General features: G+C 39.2%; 1 protein-coding gene across 16 annotated transcripts in view; it reads left to right on the forward strand.

The window, feature by feature from the left end:
- macf1a (microtubule actin crosslinking factor 1a) overlaps positions 1-25,979 on the forward strand; it is a 523,722-nt gene that overhangs the window by 271,606 nt on the left and 226,137 nt on the right. For all 16 annotated transcript variants that reach the window (XM_068006497.1, XM_068006495.1, XM_068006501.1 and 13 more), the window contains 6 exons: positions 19,091-19,257; positions 20,652-20,764; positions 21,656-21,762; positions 23,935-24,054; positions 24,905-25,000; positions 25,621-25,748. In XM_068006497.1, the coding sequence (XP_067862598.1) occupies positions 19,091-19,257; positions 20,652-20,764; positions 21,656-21,762; positions 23,935-24,054; positions 24,905-25,000; positions 25,621-25,748 (731 nt within the window). The remainder of the gene's footprint in view (positions 1-19,090; positions 19,258-20,651; positions 20,765-21,655; positions 21,763-23,934; positions 24,055-24,904; positions 25,001-25,620; positions 25,749-25,979) is intronic.

Here is a 25,979-nt window from a genome sequence, read left to right on the forward strand (position 1 = left end):
TTGCACAGAGTTCAAGTGTTGTTGAATTATATTTCGCACTGAAATGAATGCCAGCTTTATTTTACGGGCTTCTGTATGTGTGTGTTCTGATAGCACAGTCAATCTGACGGATGTACTTTAGCTTCCGAGTTGCATTCTTCAGGGCTGAAACCTTCATGCTGTTGACAACCATTGTGTGTGTTGGTGGCGAGTTGGAAGTGTATAATGTGGTAGATTATCTGCCTCCATAGTTGAAATCTTTTCAAGTTGCTTGGGGGGAGGGGACCTGGTTAAACTTTTACAAAGAAACGGGTCTCAGTGTTTCCCAGACAAGCTGGTACTTGAGGGATGATCAGTGTTTATTCCCAAAGCCAAAATCTGGTACTTTAAAGTAAATTCAAGATTTAGTTTCCTTATATTTCACTGAGACTGTGCTTGGACTTGTTTCTGTGTAAACCTGTAAATGATGAACTCAAGGCTGTGTCATTATCTACAAATGATGGAAAGGCTCCTTTCAAAAAGTGGAACCATGGGAAAAATTGGGTCAATACATTCCTGAATAAATTAGATAAAGTCATAAGTTTGCCTTTTAAATTAAACACTAGATATATGAAAATATAAAATTATATAAATAATAAATGCTAGCCAAAATACAGTGAAACATAAAATTCTTGTCTGTTGCATGTACAGAGTGGTACTTCCACATCAAGTACTTTCATATCTGCCATTGCGAATTGTTACATTATATATTTCTCTCACTTTTGTCATGGCTTCTCTCGTGTTGTGAAAAGTAGTGCTGAAATTTGGAAAAGATCTTAAAATCTTGTGGTTTGGTTTTCATATTAAAGACAGAAATGAGAAATGTTTTCTCCTCTAAGGTAATACAATAATAGGTCCTATCCAATTTTACACACACACACAAAAACACAAACAAACAAAAACACACACACACACACACACACACACACACACACACCATTAGTTTTACTCCCCAATGAGCATTAAGCCCCCATTAGTGTTAATCCCCAATGAGCATCAATCCCCCACTAGTGCTAATTCCCAGTGAGCATCAATTCCCCACTAGTGCTAATCCCCATTAGTGTTAATCCCCAGTGACCATTAATCCCTCATTAGTGTTAACCCCCAGACAGACTGGAGAAGCTGGGGTTCTTCTCCTTGGAACAGAGATGGTTGCGAGGAGATTTGATAGAGATATTCAAAATCATGAAGGGTCTAAACAGAGTAGATACAGAGAAACTGTTCCCATTGGCGGAAGGGTCAAGAACCAGAGGACATAGATTTAGGGTGATTGGCAAAAGAGCCAAAGGTGACATGAGGAAAAACTTTTTTACACAGCGAGTGGTTAGGATCTGGAATGCACTGCTCGAGGAGGTGGTGGAGGCAGATTCAATCATGGCCAACAAAAGGGAACTGGATAAGTACTTGAAAGGAAAAAAATTGCACGGTTACAGGGAAAGGGTGGGGGAGTGGGACTAGCTGGATTGCTCTTGCATAGAGCCGGCACGGACTCAATGGGCCGAATGGCCTCCTTCTGTGCTGTAACCATTCTATGATTTCTATGATATGTGCCATTTAGTGCTTGTGTGTGATTTCTTACCTGTTGGGACATAGCAGTATTTACAAAGTGCTGACTTGGCCAGCGATTTTGAAAATTCTATTCAAATGGCTCTACTCGACTGTGAAGGCATCACAATTTTTTGTAAATGCCATCCTGTGTTGACATATCTTTGTATTTTAATCAGTTGAATGATGTCTTCTGGTGACGAGGTTCAAATACTCTTTCCAAAACATTTTGTGACTGCCATCAATAGCTGAAACATCCACTGTGAACCTAAATTTGCTATGTAGGTGCAATACTGAAAATGATTCAGTGATAGGAGTTGAATATTGGAAGAATGTTTTGTCATTAAATATTGACAATGGCAGTGCTGATTATTGAATATTTCAGGTTTTGTATGAGCCATCAGCCTGATGGACTCAGGAGCTGAGTCTGCCTCTTAAGTGTATTTCGTAAATTCATTGTCTGTTTTTATGTTGTAGAAGTTGAATTTGTATGGTTGTAAAGTTTAAAATATTTGGTATATTTAAAATATTTGGTAAATTGTGGGACCATTCTCAATTGGGATCCCATTCTATAAATAAATTAGTTGTTCCAGATTGGGGGGAAACATTTATTATTACTTGAAGGCAATAGGAAAAGACAAGAGTAGGTGTTAACATGTGGTCCTCCAAATCTAGCCTTTACAACATAAAGTTGGCCACAGCTCAATCTATACCTAGTGCCTCCTTTTTAGGACGCCCTCCATTTAGGACAAAGATTTACAGATCTAAGCAGATCAGTCTGGACTTTTAGTAAAAGTAGTACAATTACTATTTTATTTTACAATTATAGTTTTGAAACAAATACTACAAATGCTGGAAATCAGAATTAAAGTAGAAAATACTGGAAATACACAGCAGGTCAGTTAGCATCTGAAAGAGAAAAGTAGATTAACTTTATGGGTGTGGACTTTCATCAGAGCTGTTTGATATATATTACTCTTTTAAGGCTTTTGTGCATTATTTCTTAGCTGAGGACAGGCCGACGGCCATACCCAGGCCTGTACCAGGTGCCGGAAAGTGTACAATAGCAGTCCTTCATTATTCCCCTTGGTTTTTTGTGGAAGTTGCATGTCTGCTTGGCAGCTTTGCAGTGGCATCAATGACTGGTAAACCATCTCTGCATAATAATTACTATGTTATAAACACTGATGACAGGTAGGATAATGCAGTATAGCATCAGTGTTTCAGACTGTTCTGGTTGCCACCACATTTTCCCATGTGCTGACTTCTCAATATGAGCAGTGCAGTCAGGTAGGTGTCAAGTATTGGATTTATTTTGGACTGCTATCATACACTGGATAAAGAATGGTGCTGGCAAAGATGCCTGCCCTTTCAGTGGTTGGAGCGGGGGGTTGGATTATGTGGGGAGACAAAGAAAAGTAGCAGAAATATGTTGAAAATGTATTGAAAAATGTCAGATTGGTACTGTCACCTGGAGTTCGTGAACCTAATTCCAGATGTTACTGACATTACCTTTGTGGAGTTAATCCCAAGGAAGTTATCTCTGGACTAGTTGCCTATAAAATTCCATGTCCATTTGTGAAGTAACTTTTGAATTATTTCACTTCTCATTTCAGCACAGACATAATGGTAGTATTGTTACTAACTTTCCATTTGGGAAGCTATAGAAATATCTCCTTTACTGGTTGTCCCTGTAGATCATTTTTAACCATTAAACAATAAGTGATTTAAAAATGTGGAAACTAGTTTGCCATAACAACAAATTCTTATAATCTTGTTACAGAATAATTTGTCAGTAGCATGAAAATGTGACTGTGTATTTTAAATTTGAATATTTATCAGAACCAAAAATCCAGCTAATTGAATATTTCAAAGTTAAACAGAAGGTTCTTCATTGCCATATTGAATTGTTAATGATTTGTGCAAAGATGATTATGTTGAAAGGGATAGAGCCTTTGTGCAAAAGTATTTGTCAAGCTTTCCTTTGCTAAACATATATCCATTGATGTATATCACATCAAAAAGGTGACATTGCAGAACAATTGTGTCATTTACACCATGATGTCACTGCATCTAAATGATGTGCATCTGTTCTGACTCTGAAGGCAGACTCCATTTAAATTAGAAGCTCTGTTATATTGTGTTAATGAATGGAAAGTACGTTGGAGAGAGGGAAAGAAAGCAATTATATAGCTCCTTTCATATCCACAGGATGCGGTAAAGTGCTCCATAACCAATGAATTGCTTTTGAAGTACAGTCATTGTTGTTTTGTAAGCAAACACTTCAACCAATTTTCACATAGCAAAGTCCCACGAACAGCAAATAAGACAAATAACCAAATTCTATGACTGGATCAGAATTGGTCTTGTATCAAGTGTGCACTCATCTGAAGTCCACTGTGCTCTATACCAATAAATCATGTTCATGTTTTTCTCTTACATTCCCAGCGTGTTTGTCTCATTTGCTTAATGTGTGGTTTCTAAATTGCTATGCACTTCAGTTGTAGGATGGTAGATTTACCGAATTTGCATGAGGTTGAAGATTAAGAAGCTTTGTGTTGAGACAAATCTGTCTAATGACCTATCCATGAACCTGGATGGAGTCCAGCAGAGGGAACACTTGGGTGAAGTACAGAAGGGCTGTATCACCCAATTAAATCAAATCAGCATAAGTCATAGCCTTCAGAGAGAAGAAAAAGGGGAAGAAAATGAAAAAAAACGTGAGCAGTAATTTGCTGCAAAACAATTGTAATTTGTGAGATTGGATATATTACCATCCTCTTGGTTTGTGATGTCTTCTGACTTCACCCAAATTTATTTTGTTGTGAACTACTCCTCACTATATATCTTGTAATCCTATTCGGAACTTGAAGTGACATTATCAGAATAATTGGATTTAAGTTCAGTCTATTCTGGCTGGTTGGATTTGGCGGTTGCAGTTTCAAGCCAGAGACTTCTGATTGTAAACTAAGTGCTTTGCACTGTTCAACATGAAATATAATTTTTCTGCTGTTTGTAACCATACACCAAGGTACACGTACCTCTCGGGCACTTTTTTTTTACCTCCTGCAGCCTTGAAAACTTCTAAATACAACATGTAGAATCCTTTTGGGCGGATGATTGAAGGGCATAATTGCTGACTTTGCCATTGTTGAATTTTCAATTCACATTGGGGCAGTAAATCTGCTGGCACTGCAGTTGGTGACCACTGTGATCTTTTAATATTTTTGAAGATTGTGGTCTTCAACTAGAAGGTTCCCTGTAAAGAACCTATTAATAAACTTTAAAAATCAAGTATTGTTATTAATAAATGGCAACCGAGAAGCTGAGGCTACCATGTTGGGTGATATCACTTTACTTACAATTTAGGATATTGTAAAAGATTTCCCTGATAGCTTGACTGCTCCTCCTTACCCCACTTTAATACCACAGGCTGTTGCCGGCCACCGTTCCCACTCCCCCCACCCCCCGGACTCACCTGAAGACCTCGGCGAATTTGCTCCCATCCCCCACGACCGGTGAGCTGCCTCTGGGACCTCAACTGGTGTCTGCCGCTCGCTGGCACTATCCCAATGAGGGCAATGGACTAATTTGCCGCCGGCTTCATTAGGTGCATGTAGTATGCGCTCTACCAGGTGGGCATGATCCAATTTGTAGGCCCACGTCTCTATCTGTTGAATATTCAGGTAGAGGTTAATGTCCTTCTGCTGCCATATAGATATCAATAAAGATGAACAATTTGAGTATTTGGTCTCCAGATCACTACATACTTTGTTGGCAGAGATATTTGGAGACTAATGTTAATCCATCTCCGGAGTTTAGTGTACAAGTACAGGCAACACTACCTTCAGAACCAAGGCTGGAAATCACTTGCTCAGATGGTAGCCATGGCTCTTGACTCCCTTTGAAACACATGGTTTAAAGTGCATTGGCATCAGATCCATACTATAAATGGAGTATAAGATCAAAACATGGCCACTTTCCCATACCACAGTAATTTACATTGTGAATAATTTGTTTACAAATCACGTCTTTAACACTAATTGTCAGAGTGCCTAAGCTTGGAGCACTCTCCTCTGAGTCTAGAGGTTAGAAGAGAAGCATTATATGAAAGAGCCTTCTTGTGCTAGATACTTTTCATGGTCTCTGTTGGCAAGTGCATATAGCCAGTCACTGTCTTATTTGCCTTCTTTGTACTTTTGCATTTACATTTCTTAAATGAAATAATTTGATAGAATCATTCTTCAGTGCAGGAATTTCCTATTGAGACATTGTCTTTTGTGATATCATTTCAAAAGACAGTTACAAAATTGTTTTTGTAATGGCTTTTTTTCTGAAAATAAAACCACAGGATTCAAAGTGAAATATAAAAAAGAAAATTGTATGTCAGGTTTGTGAACTAGAGAGAGTAGCAACTGTTAGTTTGTCAGACTATTTAATTACATCAGAAATGTTTTGAAATGTTTGAAAGTGAAGAGTATAGCCCCATTTTCCTCAGGAAGACTGAAAGCATTATTAACCCCTGAAAGTAGCACCAAAATTACAAATAAAAACAGGAAATGCTGGAAACGTTCAGCAGGTCAGGCAGCATCTGTGGAGAGAGAAAAACAAGAGTTAACTTTACAGGTTGATCACTGATCAGAACTGCAAGATGTTAGAGATGAGCAGCTGTTCAGCAAGTATAGAGCCAGGGAAAACAAAAGGAAAAGGTCTGTGATAGGGTGGTGGGCAGGAGTGATTAAATGACAAAAGGGATAATGGTGCAAGGCAAAAGGGGGTGATAATTTATCTGATAATATTAAACATTTTAAATTGTAAATATAAAAATGTAAGCACACTGGATGGGCAGAAATTTATCATTTTCATTATCAATTTCATAATTTAACTAATTACAATAAAACAAGCTGCAGCTCAATTTAGAAAATGAAATATGATTATTTTAAATGCATTGAAACAAAAACAGAAGATGCTGGAAGCACTCAGCAGGTCAATCAGCATCTATGGAGAGAACAGACACATTCATGTTTGAGATGTAGACCCTTCATTGAAAGGAGAAATGGGGTTGGAAGAAACTGAAGAGAATGAAGGAGACGGATATGAGCGAGGCTGGTATCCAAGAGCTGTTGAAGCTTATAGTCCTTGCTACCTGAAAGGAAATACAAAAGTTTTTTCGTTAGTGCTGGATGAGACAAAAGGATGATATGGAACTCAGGATAGGATAGTTCCAAAATAAAGTGTGTTGGAGTTGCTAAAGAGAGTGGCCAGGAGCATGCATGTAGCAGTGCATGGTAGAGAGGGTGGATTGCATGAAGCGTTGAGAGCAGTGGCTAGAGGAGTGTTGGACGTCCGAGGAATAGGTGGTCATGGGTAGATCTGAAAGAAGAAGGGTGAAATTTGAGCTTGAATCCACATGGAATGAGTTGAAACTGGATATGGATCCTGAGAAATGAGGTGTGGCAGTAAAAGCGGATGTTAGCAAATACATGTTCAAAACAAGAAGGAAAGACATATCAATAAAGATGAACCGGATTAAAGAGACGACCAGAAATCTCACTTGAAAAGAACAGAACCTCTGAGGCAGGCATTCCTGAAAGAGAAATTGCTATGAATTAAATAATTTAAACAAAAAACCAAAAAAAATGCAGTGCTGGAAATCTGAAACCGAAACAGAAAATGCTGGAAACACTTAGCAGGTTAGTCAGCATCTATGGAAAGAACAGACAAGTTAACATTTCAGGTGAAGACCCTTCATCAAAACATCTTAAAAATGTTTAGCTGTCCTTAGCGCACACATACAATTTGCATTTATATAGCACCTTTAAGTAGTAAATGTCCCAAGGTGCTTCACAGAAGCATAATCAGACAAAAAAATTGACACGAGTCAAAGAAGGAGACATTAAGACAGGTGACCAAAAGCTTAGTCAAAGACATAGGTTTTAAGGAGTGAGGAGACAGCAGAGAAGGGCCCAAGAGGGGTAAAGTGAAGAGAAAGAAAGAGGGAGGTAGAAGTAATGGACTCGGGTCTTAATCCTGGATATGAGGTATGTCGGCCACAGAAAACTGGCAGTCTTTCTTAAGTTTTAAGCTGCCTTTTAAAATTAATCAATAATACTTTGAATGAATTGTAATTATATTAACAATTTACTCCTCAATGTGCAGTAAGAACCAGTGGCTTTCCAGCTTTATCGCACAACTAGTGAAAATTGAGATCCTAATCTTGGGTTTCACTCTTTTTGAAAAATACACCTTTTCTGTTTTTTAAAAAAAATATTGGCACTATCTTAGGGATAGACTTCATGTGTTTTTTAACCAATCCTTACTCCTTTCCCTGCCAGAATGTTGATGTCTGTACTATATTAAATCTTGTTTATAGCATACACTTCCTGTTTGTTGCACCTAATTCCTGAGTCACACTTCCAATATACCATATTGTCTCATATGGGTGTAATTCTGGATTTTAATTTTGAACTCTATATAATTTTTTTTTTAAATTAAGGTTTCTATACTTACCATCATACTTCGCTTTCAGTCCTCCCAGAAGAGATTTGATGCTGTGGTTTTATGCAACGCTGCACTACCATCTTAATTTTCAGCCCCATTGCCTCCCATTCCCCATAATGCTGCTCACCTCCCACCATCTAGCTTCTTAAGAATATAAGAAATAGGAGCTGGACTACGCCATACGGCCCCTCAAGCCTGCTCCGCCATTCAATAAGATCATGGCTGATCTTCGACCTCAACTCCACTTTCCCGCCTGATCCCCATATCCCTTGATTCCCCTAGAGTCCAAAAATCTATCCATCTCAGTCTTGAATTGCCGACCCCATATCCTGCGATTATGCCCTCTAGTTCTAGTCTCTGTAGCCAGGGAAAACAATCTCTCAGCATCTACCAGGTCAAGCCCCCTCATAGTCTTATATGTTTCAATGAGATCACCTCTCATTCTTCTGAACTCGAGAGTATAGGCCCATTCTACTCAACCTCTCTTCACAGGACAACCCTCTCAACCCAGGAATTAATCTAGTGAACCTTCATTGCACTGCCTCCAAGGCAAGTATATCCTTCCTTAGATAAGGAGACCAAAACTGTACGCAGTACTCCAGGTGAGGTCTCACCAAAGACCTATACAATTGTAGTAAGACTTCTTTACTCTTGTACTCCACCCCTTTGTAATAAGGGCCAACATGCCATTTGCCTTCCTAATTGCTTGCTGTACCTGCATACTAACTTTTTGTGTTTCTTTTACAAGGACACCCAGGTCTCTCTCGACACCAACATTTAATAGTTTCTCACCATTTTAAAAAATATTCTGTTTTCCTATTCTTCCTACCAAGTGAATAACCTCACATTTCCCCACATTATACTCCATCTGCCACCTTCTTGCCCACTCACTTAACCAGTCTAGATCCCTTTGCAGACTCTTTGTGTCCTCCTCAGGCTTACTTTCCCACCTAGCTTTGTATTGTCAGCAAATTTGGATACATTACACTCGATCCCTTCACATAAGTCATTAATATAGATTGTAAATAGCTGAGGCCCAAGCACCAATTCTTGCAGCACCCTACTAGTTACAGCCTGCCAATCTAAGAATGACCCGTTTATCCCTACTCTCTGTTTTCTGTCCTTTAACCAATCCCTCTTATCCCTGTTTGTGCAGCCAACCCCCACAAACCACCTCCCATTTTGGTGCTTTTTGGAGTTTTTTAAAATCTCAGTGAGGGTGATAGGGACAAAGGTGAGAGAGTGCAGTGCAGAGAAGAGGAATGAAGATAGTAGAGGGGAAGAAAGATGCAGCAGAGACAGGGGACGAGACGGCGATGATGTGGAGTGGGGGGGGGGGGGGTGGGAAAGAAGAGAGTTTCTCCCTTGCCTCCTTGTGTTGGTTCTCTCCTGAACCCTATTACATCCTTCAACCACTGATCATTGTTATGCCATGTCTCTGTCAGTCTTGTCCCACTCTCTACCTGTGCCCCATTGCTTCGTCCCCCCACCTGTTGGTGTCATGATCACCTGTATCATGTATCTTGTTTAGACAAAGCAAGTTAAAACAGCACGACAAAAGTACTTCTGAACTATGCTCTTTTATCAGTAAAACAATTGGATCATATGTCATATATTGTCATATATGCATAGGGTTGTCCCCAAAGATCTCTTGCTGCAGGAGGTATTTTACCTAAATATTTGTAGTAGAATTGCTAAGGTAATATTCGTTTGATAAAAAGAAATTCAGCAGTGGAGGGAGGAGGAACAGAGGAAGGTTTCACATAACCACAACTCCTCCAGGCCAGTCACTTTCAAATTGTAGCAACTTGAAGGAGTCACAGATATTCCCACTTTGTACAGCCTGACCCAGTTTCCTTGGGAGAATGTGGCACGAGGACAGACGCAATGGGCCCTTAGTCTCATTTCCCTTTATCCGACTGTTTGATTGCAGAAGCTGATGAAGCCATTAAACTTGAGGGTTATGCTATGCCAAAAATGAAGATATTCTGTAGAAGGTTTAGAATAGTACTTTAAATGTATCTAAATATTTAAAATAACTCCCATCAAATATAATTGCAATTCCACTCCATACTTGTATCTTGTATTAGAGCTTAGTAGTGTTCTGCTAAAGCTGAAAATTTTTGCCGTGCTTCTCAGGTTTTGGTAGTGATGAGGCCTTTTTCTGTAACCAGATAATAGCCCGACTTGGGAACTGTCAAACTTGCCCAGTGAGGTCAGGGAAATAACATCAATTTTTAATTGCACGCAACATTAAACATCTAATTTTTACATCATGATAGAAGCAGAAGCATATTTCTTTATTATAGAGTGCCTTTCTACTTTAAACAGTTAAGATATACTGTTAGTGTACACCAATTTATTTTTACTGTTTTTCTTTGTTTAAATTTATCGATAAGGGTTATTGTCACAGAATGTAGTTGTTTTACAATATTCAGAACTGGAAATTTATGCAATAATTTTAGAAAACAATTATTTTAGAAACTATGAAGGAAAATCAATGTTCAAGCAATCAATACGGAATAACCTTCATGTATTGTTTGAACTGCATAGCAAAAAGCCGTTAATGTGGGAATGTAACTGAATTTAAATTATTTTGTTTGTAACTATCTAATCCTACATTTTATTGATATAACAATAGATACAACTTTAATTTTCTTAAGTTGAATATTATAAACTTGAATTAGTTAAATAGAATTTTAAAATTTTTAAATCACCTCCAAATAAACACTACAGCCATATCTCCCACCTATTTCATTTTTTTAAATCAAAAATTACATTGAAAGAATTTGAGGTAATTGGAATTGAAAAGCTGCCACACAGAGGTATCTGACTCCAGCTTGTATTGAACATTAATGCTGGACAATGTACATCTAGCAATGCAGTGATTATTAATTTTTAAAAATTCAGTATTTGCAATTCTGGTCATGATCATGGAGTTGAGTAAATATTTATCGCTTGGCACCCCGTGAGGTTGATGTAGTCTCATTTATTCTGCAGCATGCCAATGACCTTTTTTTTTTGACATGATGCAGCCGTCTGCTCTTGCTGCTGAGACTGCGGTATCATTGAGTTAGCATATGAATACGGTGCAAGAGTGATGCACAGACTTAACCCGTTGCCTGGGAGTGGTTTGTTACAGCTTGGGAGAATTTTTTGTTTGTTTACAGATATTAGTGATTTTGAGAGATTTGTTTTAGCAGCATTAAATGTATGTGTGTGGAACTGACAGAAATACACACGTTTGTGTGGTGCATGGAGCAAAGACTATTTGGTACGCAAAAGGTTAATGCACCAGTTTAAAATCCTGCCATGGAAATTTGACAGCGTATGTGATTAATGGTTAAGGAATGCTGTTACAAGATTGTTGCACTTCCTTTTAACCAAATGTACTAATGTTCTTCCGTGTCACTTTCTGAAGGTGCTTGAATTATACGTAGGGGATAGTAAGGAGAGGATGAGCATTATGACCTGGCAACGAGAGAAAATGTCAGCCAATCGAAGATCAGCTTGTTTTAGGTCAAGTGGTTTGAACTGCTGTGACATGCATTGGATTACTGTACGTTACTGAGACAGTTCCTTAAGATGGCTGGCTGAGCAATATGCTGCAAGTGACTTGCAGCTGGTTAGAATTTTAAATCACCGTTTGGATTCTCCTGGGGAGAGGTAGAACTTTTCTGATCGGTTGAGCTCAGATGCGGCTGTGTGAGGGAATAATGCCAGTGCAATAGATGCTGCCTGTATTTTAATATTGACACAATGGGAAACTCTTTAGGATGCGTTCGAGAGCAACAAGAAACTGCAGAAGCAGGTCAGAGAAAATCTCCCCTCACGCCACAGAAAAAAATCAGATTTAAACGCATAAGGAAAAACAAGAAAGCTGCTTTACATTCTAGAGATGTTGCAGGAGGAGTTGAGAATGCCGAGAAAAACCTGCCTGAAAAATCATTTCAGTTGGCGACACAGCAGAAAAAAGATGACACTGGTTTGGATGAGTTACATTTCCCTTTGGATGTAACTATAGGAAAATTGTCAATGGAGACAGACACTGATCCCAAAAAACGGAACAAGGAACATGCTACAGACCTTTCGGATGTGTTACAAGAGTCGCTGCATCTCAGTAATTCATCAAATTTGATTACTAGGACTGTGATCACTCCAGAAAAATCAATAAATGTAAATGCTGAAGCTCGAGGAGAAAGTGCACAGCAGGTGCTTTCAGTCGAAGCTGAAATCAAACCAATCGGTGAACATGTGGAGAAATTTGGGAAAGAAATACATTTACCTGATCAAATTTCATCAGGGGAAGAGCTCTGTGACCAAACTGTAAAGCCTTCAGAAGCTGAAGTGAAAGGAGATTTGAAATCTATGCCCTTCCCAGTGTCTGGAGAAGAGAACAAAACTCAGCATGTAAAAGGAAATACAGCAATAAGCAGGGGAAGAATTGAGAATATCACTGAGGCTGCTGCCTTAGACTGCGATAAAATAATAGGTGGTGTTGAAAGTCCTATATCATCCAGAGAGAGGGCAGTGGAGAGACTGCAGCTCGAGTGGGAGGGGAACAATGCAATGAGTTTCAGTGTACTTGATAAGCTGTTTAAACCTCTACATACTGAACACACATATGGGGAGAACAGTCAGTCACCACTATACAGAGGAATGGATGCTCTTGAAGAGGAAATAAAGTTATTAAGAATGGAGGCTAATTTGTCACCTTTACAGAGTGACTTCACTTTAAATACAGAGCTCCAGACTAACAACACTCTGTACTCTTCTGGTTACTGCAGTACTTTGCCATCTACAGAGATAAATTATAGTGAATCTGGAAGAACAACAAGCAGAGATTTTGAGCTGCTCTGCTCTATGCCTGATGAAAGCAACTTGTCCATTTTGGAAAATGAGTTTGAATTATCGACGAATAGTGAAGGCGAAGATGACAATTTAGAGCAGATCTCGCTTCTAGGCCAGGAAATGGTTAGTGTAAGGTTACTTTAATATTGTGGAGAAGCATATCATTCTTTAAAAAGTCTCCAAAAAGTGTTTCTATTATGCATGCTGCTGTGCACAACATTGAAATGTCAGTATTTTAAAATGTTCAACCTTGATAGGCCTTTGCTTTACTGCAAGCAGCTTGTATACAGTGCCCCTATATGTCATGTAGGTAACTATTTCCTGAAAGTCGTAAACATTATTGGGAAAGCATTCATTTACTTGAAAGGAAGACAGATAAGATATGACTAATTAGTACTTGCCTATAGGGTATCTCCATGCTCTTATTTTAAAATTAATTTGTTTTCAACTATTTCTATTGAAGGTCTCCTTTGTGAGGCCTTGAATCTAGCTATTTGCTGAAGAGCCAAGTGGAGCAGATGCACTGAAATGACAGGGAAACTAACCACTTCGTAGCAATAAACCCAATGGAGTCAATTGTGACCTTTGGGCGACCAACCGACGAAGTGTGCTGGCCAATTTCCCTGTACCTGCGCCGAAGAAGCCGCTGCAATTTTGAGGCACCAGTTTAAACATAAGAACATAAGAAATAGGAGCAGGAGAAGGCCAATCGGCCCCTCGAGCCTGCTCCGCCATTCAATAAGATCATGGTTGATCTGATCCTAACCTCAAATCTAAATTCATGTCCAATTTCCTGCCCGCTCCCCGTAACCCCTAATTCCCTTTACTTCTAGAAAACTGTCTATTTCTGTTTTAAATTTATTTAATGATGTAGCTTCCACAGCTTCCTAGGGCAGCAAATTCCACAGACCTACCACCCTCTGAGTGAAGAAGTTTCTCCTCATCTCAGTTTTGAAAGAGCAGCCCCTTATTCTAAGATTATGCCCCCTAGTTCTAGTTTCACCCATCCTTGGGAACATCCTTACCGCATCCACCCAATCAAGCCCTTTCACAATCTTATATTTTTCAATAAGATCGCCTCTCATTCTTCTGAACTCCAATGAGTAGAGTCCCAATCTACTCAACCTCTCCTCATATGTCCACCCCCTCATCCCCGGGATTAACCGAGTGAACCTTCTTTGTACTGCCTCGAGAGCAAGTATGTCTTTTCTTAAGTATGGACACCAAAACTGTATGCAGTATTCCAGGTGCGGTCTCACCAATACTTTATATAACTGCAGCAATACCTCCCTGTTTTTATATTCCATCCCCCTAGCAATAAAAGCCAACATTCCGTTGGCCTTCTTGATCACCTGCTGCACCTGCATACTAACTTTTTGATTTTCTTGCACCAGGACCCCCAGATCCCTTTGTACTGCAGTACTTTCCAGTTTCTCGCCATTAAGATAATAACTTGCTCTCTGATTTTTCCTGCCAAAGTGCATAACCTCACATTTTCCAATATTGTATTGCATCTGCCAAATCTCCGCCCACTCACCCAGCCTGTCTATATCCCCTTGTAGGTTTTTTATGTCCTCCTCACTTTCCACTTTCCCTCCCATCTTTGTATCATCTGCAAACTTTGATATGTTACTCTCGGTCCCCTCCTCCAAATGGTTAATATAGATTGTAAAGAGTTGGGGACCCAGCACCGACCCCTGCGGAACACCACTGGCTACTGGTTGCCGGTCCAAGAATGAACCATTTATCCCAACTCTCTGCTTCCTGTTAGATAACCAATCCTCCACCCATGCCAGAATATTACCCCCAATCCAGTGATTCTTTATCTTGAGCAATAATCTTTTATGTGGCACCTTGTCGAATGCCTTCTGGAAGTCTAAATACACTACGTCCACTGGTTCCCCTTTATCCACCCTGTACGTTATGTCCTCAAAGAACTCAAGCAAATTTGTCAGACATGACTTCCCCTTCATAAAGCCATGCTGACTTTGTCCTATTAAATTATGTTTATCCAAATGTTCCGCTACTGTCTCCTTAATAATAGACTCCAAAATTTTACCCACCACAGATGTTAGGCTAACTGGTCTATAATTTCCAGCCTTCTGCCTACTACCCTTTTTAAATATGGGTGTTACATTAGCAGTTTTCCAATCTGCCGGGACCTTTGCTGAGTCCAGAGAATTTTGGAAAATTCATTTACATCAGGGCAGTGAGCTGCGGTGTGCCAAACAGACGTCCCATTGCAGCTCATCAGATCGAGGCTGGCTAATACCGGGCCACCCCGGCCGACAGTTAAATGCGGGAGGGTTGCGATTATGGAAGGCAGGGGGAATCCCAGGTCGGCAGCTCCTCTGGGCCCTACAAAAATAATTCCTAAGTTGCCTTTGCTAGGCTTCTTCAGTTCCATCACAAGTGCATGGCCCACTCTCCGACCGGTTCAGACCTAAAATGAACCTCAATTTGCATATTGAAAGAGACCTACTGCCTTTGGGTGCCCGGCGGTAGGTCCTTTTCAAAATGGAGCTGGCCGCATCATTAGTGTTAATGGAGTAGTGAGGCTGCCAACCCCATTTTGAAGTAGTTACTGCCCTGTTTACATCAGGCATAGCAAGTGATAGTCGGCTCCAGTATTTATTGCATCCCTTGCCCTGAGACCAAGTTTATTGTGTACTTTTTTGATTTGGCCAAATATTTGTAATTCCTTTGCTGGCCCTCATCCTGCAGGTCCTCTCCACTTTGTGTTTCAGCAAATGGCCAGTTGCAGGGGTCCACAGATGAACGCAGTAAAAAGAAATAATTTTATACAAAACAGTTGAAAACTAAACTCTGGAATTCCCTCCCTAAACCTCCCCTCCTCTCCGCCTCTCTCTCCTCCTTTAAGACATTTGTTAAACCTACCTTTTTGATCAAGCTTTTGGTCACCTGTCCTAATGTCTCTTCCTTTAGCTTGGTATCAATTTTTTTGTCTGATTACGCTCCTGTGAAGTGCTTTGGGACATTTTACTACATTAAAGGTACGATATAAATCCAAGTTGTTGTTGTTGTTGTTGTTGTTGTATCATCGAATATTTGGCGTTTGTCTGTTAATGTTTCTAATTTTGACCGTACTGTCAACCAGTGCAGTTCTACATAGCCCGTTCCTTGGTCACACAATAACAACACAAAGCAAAATACAATATAGGTTAAATCTATCCCAGAGATTTTGCTGAGACTGATTTAAAGGATTCTAAACAATTAAATTGAAGGATGTAATTATTTGGACTGTGATGTAGTTGAGGATTGTAGTGACTGAATACCAAATTTTCATGACTTTGACTGAATGGAATGATTATATATAGCAGCTCCTGTGAAATAAGCAGTCATCAGGAACTTACTGGTCTGTACCCTGACGTTATGACTGAATGGATTAGGTGTTATTGTACCTTCTAGGAAATTGGCACTTTTTTAAAGACTCTTCCAAAAAAAAACTCATTTACATTTTTAGCATTGAGAAACCAATGAAATGAAAAGTGGCCAATGCTTTCATCTAATTCAACTTTTTTAAATTCACTGGTAACAAATTTCCAACAAAATTTATTTTTGTAGAGTATCACAAAAACCTACAAAGCGGACAAAGTAATTCAGTACCCTACGGGATAAGTACAAATCTTCCCAGATGTAATTTTAAAAAAAATCTCCTGTAGTAGAAATGGAGGCTCCTTTGTCCTCAAGGCAAACTAATCAAATGCATGTACCTATTTTTATCATCTGCTTATAAATTTAGCAGCAAGAAGTCTTGTATCTGACCTTTTTAAATAAAACTGTTATGTTAGATCAGGACTACTGCGCAGCAACTTATAGATGGATTTATTGTTGCGGTGATTGCTAGATCACCTCCTCATGCATTATATTTGAAATTGACACAACCGCAGAATTGCTGCTGCTTGGTTTGGGTTAATGGCAATACTTTGGAGTTTGTTTTACAGAACATGAATACAATTGCTGGTAATTAGAGAGTTGTCACATATTATTCTGCAGATTATTGAATTTGTTTTTTAGCATGTTATCTTGCCCCTCCCTATCTCTGTAATCTCCTACAACCTTCCGAGAATTCTGCGTAACTCCAATTCTGGCTTCTTGTGCATCCCCAACTTCCTTCGCCCCACAATTGGCGGTCGTGCCTTCAGCTCTAAGCTCTGGAATTCCCTCCCTAAATCTCTCTGCCTTGCCAACTCTCCTCCTTTAAGACACTTCTTAAAACCTACCTCTTTTACCAAGCTTTTGGTCACCTGTCCTAATGTCTCCTTCTCTGGCTTGATGTCAATTTTTGTCTGATTATGCCCCTGTAAAGCACCTTGGGTCATTTTACTACGTTAAATGTGCTATACAAATGCAAGTTGTCGCATGTGATGCACCTTAACCAGCTGGGTTGAAATGCTTCAAATTAACCTCTTTAGTATCTTTGTATGATTGAGTGCTTGTGTTCAGGCAATGTTCAAGACACACTTATCACATTTGAATATCTTCTAATTTTCCTCAGTAAGAAATGCAGTTATTCTGTGCATGTTCAAATACCAGACAAAATAAACACACCTTTCAGATACCACAATTTCCTCCTTTTGTGCTGGAGAAGAAAGTGTCTCAGATATTTTAGAGCTGGATGTACTATTTGTGAACTGAATTAAAACCAGTAGAATTGTGAACATTCTATTAATGATAAATGTGCATAAAGCTATTTAAATTTTAAAATGGAAACCTAGGTGAGCAATTCAGGTCCGAATGTTCATCAGAACTGACCTGGTTAGGGAGAGAATGCTGACCAAAACAAAGAATGGAATGGAGAACAGATAGAGGTCAGCTAGCTGTTGTTTGACCCTCCCTTTTTTGTTTTGGTCATTTCAATAAAAGGCCTCTCCTGCCATCACAGTTCTGGTGAACAATCCCACCTGAAACATTAACTTGTCTTTTCCTTTCAAATGGTGACTAATCCATTGTGCATTTGCAGAATTTTCTGTTTTAAGTTTGGATTTCCAGCTTTCCTTTTTATCTAACTTCGAACTATTGGCAATGTAGTAATGTGGTTTGTTATCTTAACAAATGGCCCTTTACCGCAGTTCTGGTTGGTAATGTTACAATCGGACCAATGATCTCAAGTTTTGAAGGTCTGTCAGTTACATTGATGCATTAGGTACTTTCAATGTAGCTGTAGTATAGCAATTTTGCAATAATACAATTATAGGTACTTGAGTTGTTGTGTTTCTTTCGTTAGTGTTGACCGTTATCAAGGTTTGAACAGAAGTGTTTCCAGGTTAGCATTAACCTGGAATCCTGTAGAAATTGATAATAGGAAAGAACTTTCATCCATATATAGTGCCTTTCACATTCTCAGGGTGTTCCAAAGTGCTTTACAGCCAATGAAGTACTTTTGAAGTGTAGTCACTGTTGTAGTGTAGACAAACACGGCGAAGTCCACAAACAGCAATGGGATAAATGGCCTAGACACCAGGAGAACTCTCCTGCTCCTGTTCAAGTAGTACCATGGGATCTTTTACAGCCCCTGAGGGCAGACAAGGCTTCGGGTTAACATCTCATCCAACATCTCAGCACTTTAAACATGCGGCAGTCCCTCAGTATTGCACCGAAGTGTCAGTTTAGATTATGTGCTCCAATTTCTGGAATTGGGCTTGAACAGACAGCCTTCAAATATGAGTCCATAAAAATTATATTTCAGGGTTCTATTGATAGTGGATGTGTGCCGCGGAATTGGAGAGTGGCCAGTGTAGCACCCGTTTTCAATAAGGGACACAGAACTAACCTGAGTAATTACAGACCAACATCTGTGGTAGAGGACTGCATGGATTAGTGACTCGGGAGAGTAAGTGGGGAAACGTGTGCGATGTGTGCGTGTGTATACATATACATTTTACACAGCAACAATAATTCCGTTTACCAACTTTGTTCCCAGGAAGACTGCAGTGGGAACAACCGAGTATGATCTTTGGTGTTTAGTGCTGGTTTTATCAGAATGATTAACTTAGTGAGGGGACTGGTGTTAGTTGGTTATTAAAGATGGGAATATCTCCATGTAGATTAGTTGTGTGCCAGACTTTTACTGTGTCCATATTGCATATGGTGCTTGTCTTAAATTAAATGATTTGGTATAGCTATGTTTCACCGTATGTATCTTCCTTTGCAGATCTCAGAGATCTATGTGAGTGGAGAATCAGGTGACATGTCAGCTAAAGAAAAACTGCTACTTTGGACACAGAAGTTGACAGAAGGTTATCCTGGGTTAAAATGCTCCAATTTCACCTCCAGCTGGAGTGATGGAAAAGTATTTAATGCTATCATCCATAAGTACAGGTGAACTATTATGATTAAATTTGAATAGTAAGAGTTATGGAGACTTTATTGAGTTTTCCTTTATAGAATTGTCAAGAGATACATGGAGGCTTCTAAAACAAAAATAGGAACAGAAGTAGGCCATTCAGCCCCTCGAGTCTGTTCCGCCATTCAATTAGATCGTGGCTGATCTGTACCTCAACTCCATTTACCTGCCATTAAAGTAGATCCAAGATTGCAATGCCCCTGTTCAATAAAGTGGAAATATTGTATTAATTATTTTCTGGCTTGATGTACCCTTTACACTGAATTTGAGGATTTAGACCCACTCTTAATGAATTTAGATCCATTACCCTTTCTATTTTGTAATCTTGATCTCTCAGATTACACATAAGAAAAAAAATATTGGGCCAGAATTTACTGTGAGCGGCAAACGAACGGTGCCTGCCATTCGTTAGACTTGCCCTTGCCCATATACCCTCCATGAGCTTTTGTGCTGGGAGTTACCGTAAGTTGGAAATCAAAACGGCACGGCACCATCTATAGAGCATTTGAGACCTGTGTGAACAGGGCAAGCAACTGTGTATCTCTTTAATCAATTAGATTGAAGAATCGTTAATGAGCAGTGCAGAGTCTGAACCAGGAAGTGTAAGTTAAAATAGTGAATTCAAGGTCAAATCGGGTACAGAAAGCGAAATATAGAGAGGGAAAGAAAGATTGGATTAAGGGAGCGAGGTAAAAGAGACGTGGAAAAAGTTTTTTAAAAATTATTTACATGCTAGAGAGGTTGTTTGGCAGTAATTAAGGCTTATCATGTCGTTAAAAGGGTGCTTAGACTGGAATGGACAAGCCCCAACTTTTTGTGGTGAATTTAGTCCGTATCTACCATGTAAGTACAAGAACTTCACGCCATTCAATGCATTTGAATGGTGAGTCAGATGGCGAGATGCCATTTTCATGAAGCTGATGAAGGGACAGCGCATCTTGGACAGCAACTTCTGGATTTTCGCATTTAAAGCACATGTGCGCTTGCCAGATGCTGCTGTCCGATTTGCGCATAAATAATGTTGAGTGTTGTTAACCTCACCATGATTTTCACAGTAAATTCTGGGCCATTAAATATGTAAAAACAGACCAAACCAAACTGTCACCATTGCCCAGATAAAGCTTTGACTTTTACTAAGGGAACAAAGGAAAAAAGACAAGGTTAATTAACAAACCACTTTGAAAATTTCTAATGTCAGAAGAAATTTTTTATGTTTCAGGTGCAACTGGTACTTAACTTTTGGACTTGATTGTCACTTTTTTAAATACAACAAATCTTAAAACAAAAATACAAGTGATTGCAAAACTTAATATTTTATATATAATTAATTTCAGTGTATTGGAATTCTATTGGATGCTTTGTTTTGCAGACCAGACCTCATTGACATGGAGAAGGTTTCACTTCAGAGCAATCAGGAAAATCTGGAACAAGCCTTTGCAGTTGCTGAAGTACTCGGTGTTACAAGGCTATTGGATCCAGAAGGTACACCGCAAATAGTAACAGAAATTACATTGTACAAGAAAGGTGTGTCTCCTATCTGTGCTATATTTGGGTTATTATTGTCATCTGAGCTAAAGGTGGGTCAAATGTTCTGAATCTAAAAGGTCTCAATTGCATTTAAATATTTTCAGTAATCTTTGATACACTAATGCTGTATCATTTTAGTGGTAGCCCTTGCAAAACCTATTCCTGCGAGTTTTGAGGCTATACTACACCACTGCAGCAGCAAAGAGAATGCTTGAGTTTTCCCCCCCCCCCCCAGCAAGGATACGGTAATGTAGTAATTGAGAGGCCTTGACTAATGGAAAACGTGAGTTCAATTCCCTCCATGGCAATATAAGAATTTGAATTCAGTTTAAAAAAGAAATCTGGAAATAAAAAGCTGGCATCAGTAAAACCGACCATGAAACTATCGGATTGACGGAAAAGTCCAACTGGTTCACTAGTGCCCTTTGGGGAAGGAAACCTGCCATCCTTACCCGGTCTGGCCCACATGTGACTCCAGTCCCACACCAACGTGGCTCTGAAGTGGGCTAGCAAGCCATTCAGTTGTATCAAAAGGAAGCTCTACCGCGGTTCAAGAAGGCTTCCCACCATCACCTTCTCAGGGCAACTAGGGATGGGCAATAAATGCTAGCCTTGCCAGCGACACCCACATCCCGAGAAGGACTAAACAAAAATAGAATTTGAGATGGTGATCATCTACCAATGTGTGTAAAGCACAGAGCTGTTTTGTGATGTCACACACATATGGAACAGCAACTTTTACTCGTAATTTTTTTTTAAAGTAAGCTACTAGATGCATTGACCAGTCAATTATGAGTTGCTGATGTTGTGGCTCTCAGTTGATTTAACATGAACTTATTCTTTCAGATGTTGATGTTCCATCTCCCGATGAGAAGTCAGTGCTCACTTATGTTTCCTCCATTTATGAATCATTCCCTAAGGTCCCAGAGGGAGGTGAAGGTATCAGTGCAAATGTAAGGCTTCAAGCTTCCATCTTATAACTTACCATGGTAATGTATTTGTGGTGAAAACTAGATAGACTTTTCAGTGTAAGTGCAGATTAAACAAGAGCGTTTCATATGAAATGTCTAAATATATTAGCTAGTGGAGCAATTGATATAGTGAAACAGCTGGAAGATTTTCTCACATTTTCTTGAAAAATGCACAGTCATGGGTTTCATTTAAAATCACCAGCAACTGGAGAATTTCCACACCTATTCTCACCTAAATAGCCTGCTGTTCATTGGTGAAACACACATAATCTTATCCTCAGAGTTGAATAAAACGAGTGATTTGTGAAGCCTGGAAATGGCAGTTTGTTTTCCATCTCTCATCACATTTCTCAGCATTCTTGTACCTTAAACCATGATGAAATCCCTGACCAAAGGGGGGATATATTTTAAGTAGAAATGATTTATTGCATCATACAGCCATTGAAGTTTACAGCACAGAAAGAAGTCATTTGGTGCATCATTTCTTTGCTAGAGCAATCCAAAACTAATTCTAGTACCCTGCACTTTCCCTATAGTCTTGCATCATGCTCTGCTTCGAATATTTATGCCGTTTTCCCTCAAAAATGCCGTGGTCTCTGCCTCGATCACTTCCTATGACAAAGCATTCCATGCTCCAACAACTCTGTCAAGAAATTTCTCCTAACCTCTTCCCACAGTCTCTTAATTTTTAATTGATGACCCTTCATCATTGACTCCCCAAAAAGAGGAAATAATCTTTCTCTATTCGCTCTATCAAAATCCTTCATAATTTTAAACACTTCTATTAAATCTCCCTTTAACCTTCTCTGTTCAAAGGAGAACAACCCCAGCTTTTCTAGTCTCTCCACACAATTGAAGTCTCTCATACCTGGTACCATTCTGGTAAATCTTCTCTGCACCCTCTCCAAGGCTTTGACATCCATGCAAAAGTGTTGTGCCCAGAATTTGACACAATACTCTAGCCGAGATATAATCAGCAATTTATAAAGGTTTAACATTACTTCCTTGCTTTTGTACTCTAGGCCTCTATTTATAAAGCCCAGAATCCTGTATGCTTTTTTAATAGCCTTATCGATTTGTCCTGCTACCTTCAAAGATTTGTGCATATGATCCTCCAGGTCTCTCTGTTCCTGCACCCCCTTTAAAATTGTTCCATTTAGTTTATATTGCCTCTCCTCATTCTCCCTTCCAAAATGCATCACTTCATACTTCTCTGCATTAAATTTCATCTGGCATACGTCTGCCCATTTCACCAATCTGTGTATGTCCTCCTGAAGTCTGCTACTATCCTCCTCACTGTTAACTACATTTCCAAGTCTTGAGTTATCTGCAAACTTTGAAATTTTGTCTCCCATACCTAAGTCCTAGTCATTAATATATATCAAAAAGAGCAGTGACCCTAATACCGACCTCTGGGGGCACTACTGCGCAATTCCCTCCAGTCTGATAAACAACCGTTCACCACTACTCTCTGCTTTCTGTCTCTAGGCAATTTCATATCCACGCTGCCACTGCCCATTTAATCCCATGGGCTTCGATTTTGCTAACAAGTCTATTATGTGGCACTTTATTGAACACCTGAAAGTCTATATACACAACATCAACTGACTCCCCAAAATCTTCTTCAACTCTCTCCGTTACTTCATCGATTTGCTTTTAACATAATGAACTATAAATTTCAAGGCTGAAAATGTATTTGTATTAACATTATTGCAGAAACACACTTCTGCAGATTTGAAGGAGCTAATCAAATGTGTGAACCACATTTATTTGTACTAAATATTTTATTAATCAGCGTAGATAATTAACATAATTACTGTGGGGAAAAAATGGCTAAAATAATGTAGCAAACAAAATTATCAAGCTTGGTGCATTTTGTTTCGATCTAAAGTGTATAAAAAAATTTAAGGTGTCCATTTAAATTTGTACGGGAACATCTAGGTTAATGTGTTACTTGGGATGTGTAGGTATCATATCCCCTTTTGCAGTCCCGTGGATACTCGCAAGTGCTTAAATGCGCAAAACTCGTAATGTTTACAGAAAAAGTACTTTCATTACATGTCAATTGTGGCTGAACTGATAGCTTAAGTATTGTGATTTTTGTGAATTATTGTTTAGGCATTTTCTGATTATTGTTACTATGTTAATACCCAGGAGGTTGATTCCAAATGGCAGGAATACCAGAATAAAGTAAACTACCTCTTCCAGTGGATCAGGCAGCACATCACACTGATGTCCGATAAAGCTTTTCCACACAATCCTGTAGAACTTAAGGTGAATACTCCACATTATCTCGCTATGTCATTTTAAAAAAAGATTAAAGTTACCAAATAATATTTAAATGAATCCAGATGGCAACAATGGTGAATCTTGGAGTATATTTTCTTCTGGGTCTATAATGCAAACAAAAAAAGTGCTGCATGCATAAAACTGAGAATCGTGTATTATACTCACCCCAACTCTTATGCTCAGAGTGAATAGAATAGCTGCTTGTATCTCAACTGATGGACTTCAGATCCATTTGAAGGGAAGTAATTTTAACATTTGACTGTGGTTGATAAAGTCATCAATTTATTTTAATACTATTTTGAATTGAGTTTAACTCTTGTTTGCTTATAGGATAAGGCATTAGGCTTATACAGATCATCAAGTCTGGGTCGCAACCTAACACGTTCAAATTCACTATGCTCATTGAATGAACTTTGCCAGCTTCCAGATGTGATAGGTCTTTGGTAGAATACTACATATCACCAGAGTGCTCAATCTGCGAAGGAAGAGCAAAAGAGAAAAAATTGGCATGGCCAGATTCATTGAGCACAAACTCTCTTGCAATGAATTAGTCACAGAGCGATATTTATACAGACCATAGAGAAGCCTACAGCCCAGACCACTGTACCTTTTAGTTGAAGGAGGAACTTTGATTGTGGAAGCAGTAGTATGGAACCTAAAAGGGGAAAATGTATAGAATTATTTTTTTTTTAAATGTCTTTTGTTCCCCAAGTTCTGTGTGGGATGATACAGTACACTTTTTGGATTCAGTTATTTGAAATGTTTCTGTGGTATAGAAGTAGACATCTAAATGTATGAGCTTTAACTACTGTTTCCTTTCTCTTCCCTCCCCCAGGCACTTTATAATGAATATGTACATTTTAAAGAAACTGAAATACCAGCAAAAGAAGCAGAAAAGGCACAATTACAACATTTATATAAATTATTTGAGGTAAGACATTGGGGCCTACAACTTGAATTGAGCCCAAATCAGAGCGTGATCTCAGTGCAGCAACTCATTCGGATAGTACCGGCAAGCTACAGGCCCATTCGCAAGGAGCAGCGGTTGCACTTGGCAGCCAGATAGGCTGGCCTGAATGTCGGCCAACGACCTAAAGAGTGTTGTGGGGGTGGGGGTTGCGAGCGGTGGTTAGCAGCTGCCTGTGGTTTTAATGTGGATCCTTTAAGGAGCACTGATTTGGCTGCTAAGCACTTGTATGCTGCGGTTGTTTGCAATCCAATTTCACAAAGAAGCCTGAAACAGGCGTTAGGCACCCGATTTGTATATACAATGGGCCTAAAGCCAATTTCAGGTGCGTGCCCTGGACGCATACGGAAAAGCCCAAACAATGCACTTCTGGCGCACAAAGAGCGTGCGCATACTGCCCGCCATATTGGACCCTTAGGTCACCCAATCCAATTTCCAGGCCTGGATCTTATAAAACAAAATCACAACTTTTCTTCATGCAACTAATGTTATCACAAAATGGATATGCCTCTGTAATTGGTAACTTGCAGTGTTGGAACATATTTTTATAAATGAAGCAGCACTCTCTGTTTCTTTTCCCTTAGGTTTGGATAGAGTTTGGTCGAATTTTGCTTCCCCAAGGATACCACCCTAATGATGTAGAAGAAGAATGGGGCAAACTGATCATTGAAATGTTAGAGCGAGAGAAGGCCCTCAGACCTGCAGTAGAAAGGTTAGTTTGTGTATCAGTTTTGCAGATGAATGTAAGCGGTTGTTTAAAGTGGAATTTCCACTCCACACCCAGCAGAGTAGCCCACAGGAATATTTACCTTATTATCAGCACTTTTTTAAAAATGTCATTTAAGAACATTTGAAGGCAATCATTAAATTTTCCTTTAAGATAAAAATTCTCATGTATTAGCAATTCTTAAAGTGGCTCATTGGTGTACTGAGTGGAATAGGA

The sequence above is a fragment of the Heptranchias perlo genome, chromosome 26, assembly GCF_035084215.1.
Source record: "Heptranchias perlo isolate sHepPer1 chromosome 26, sHepPer1.hap1, whole genome shotgun sequence".
Taxonomy (NCBI): Eukaryota; Metazoa; Chordata; class Chondrichthyes; order Hexanchiformes; family Hexanchidae; genus Heptranchias; species Heptranchias perlo.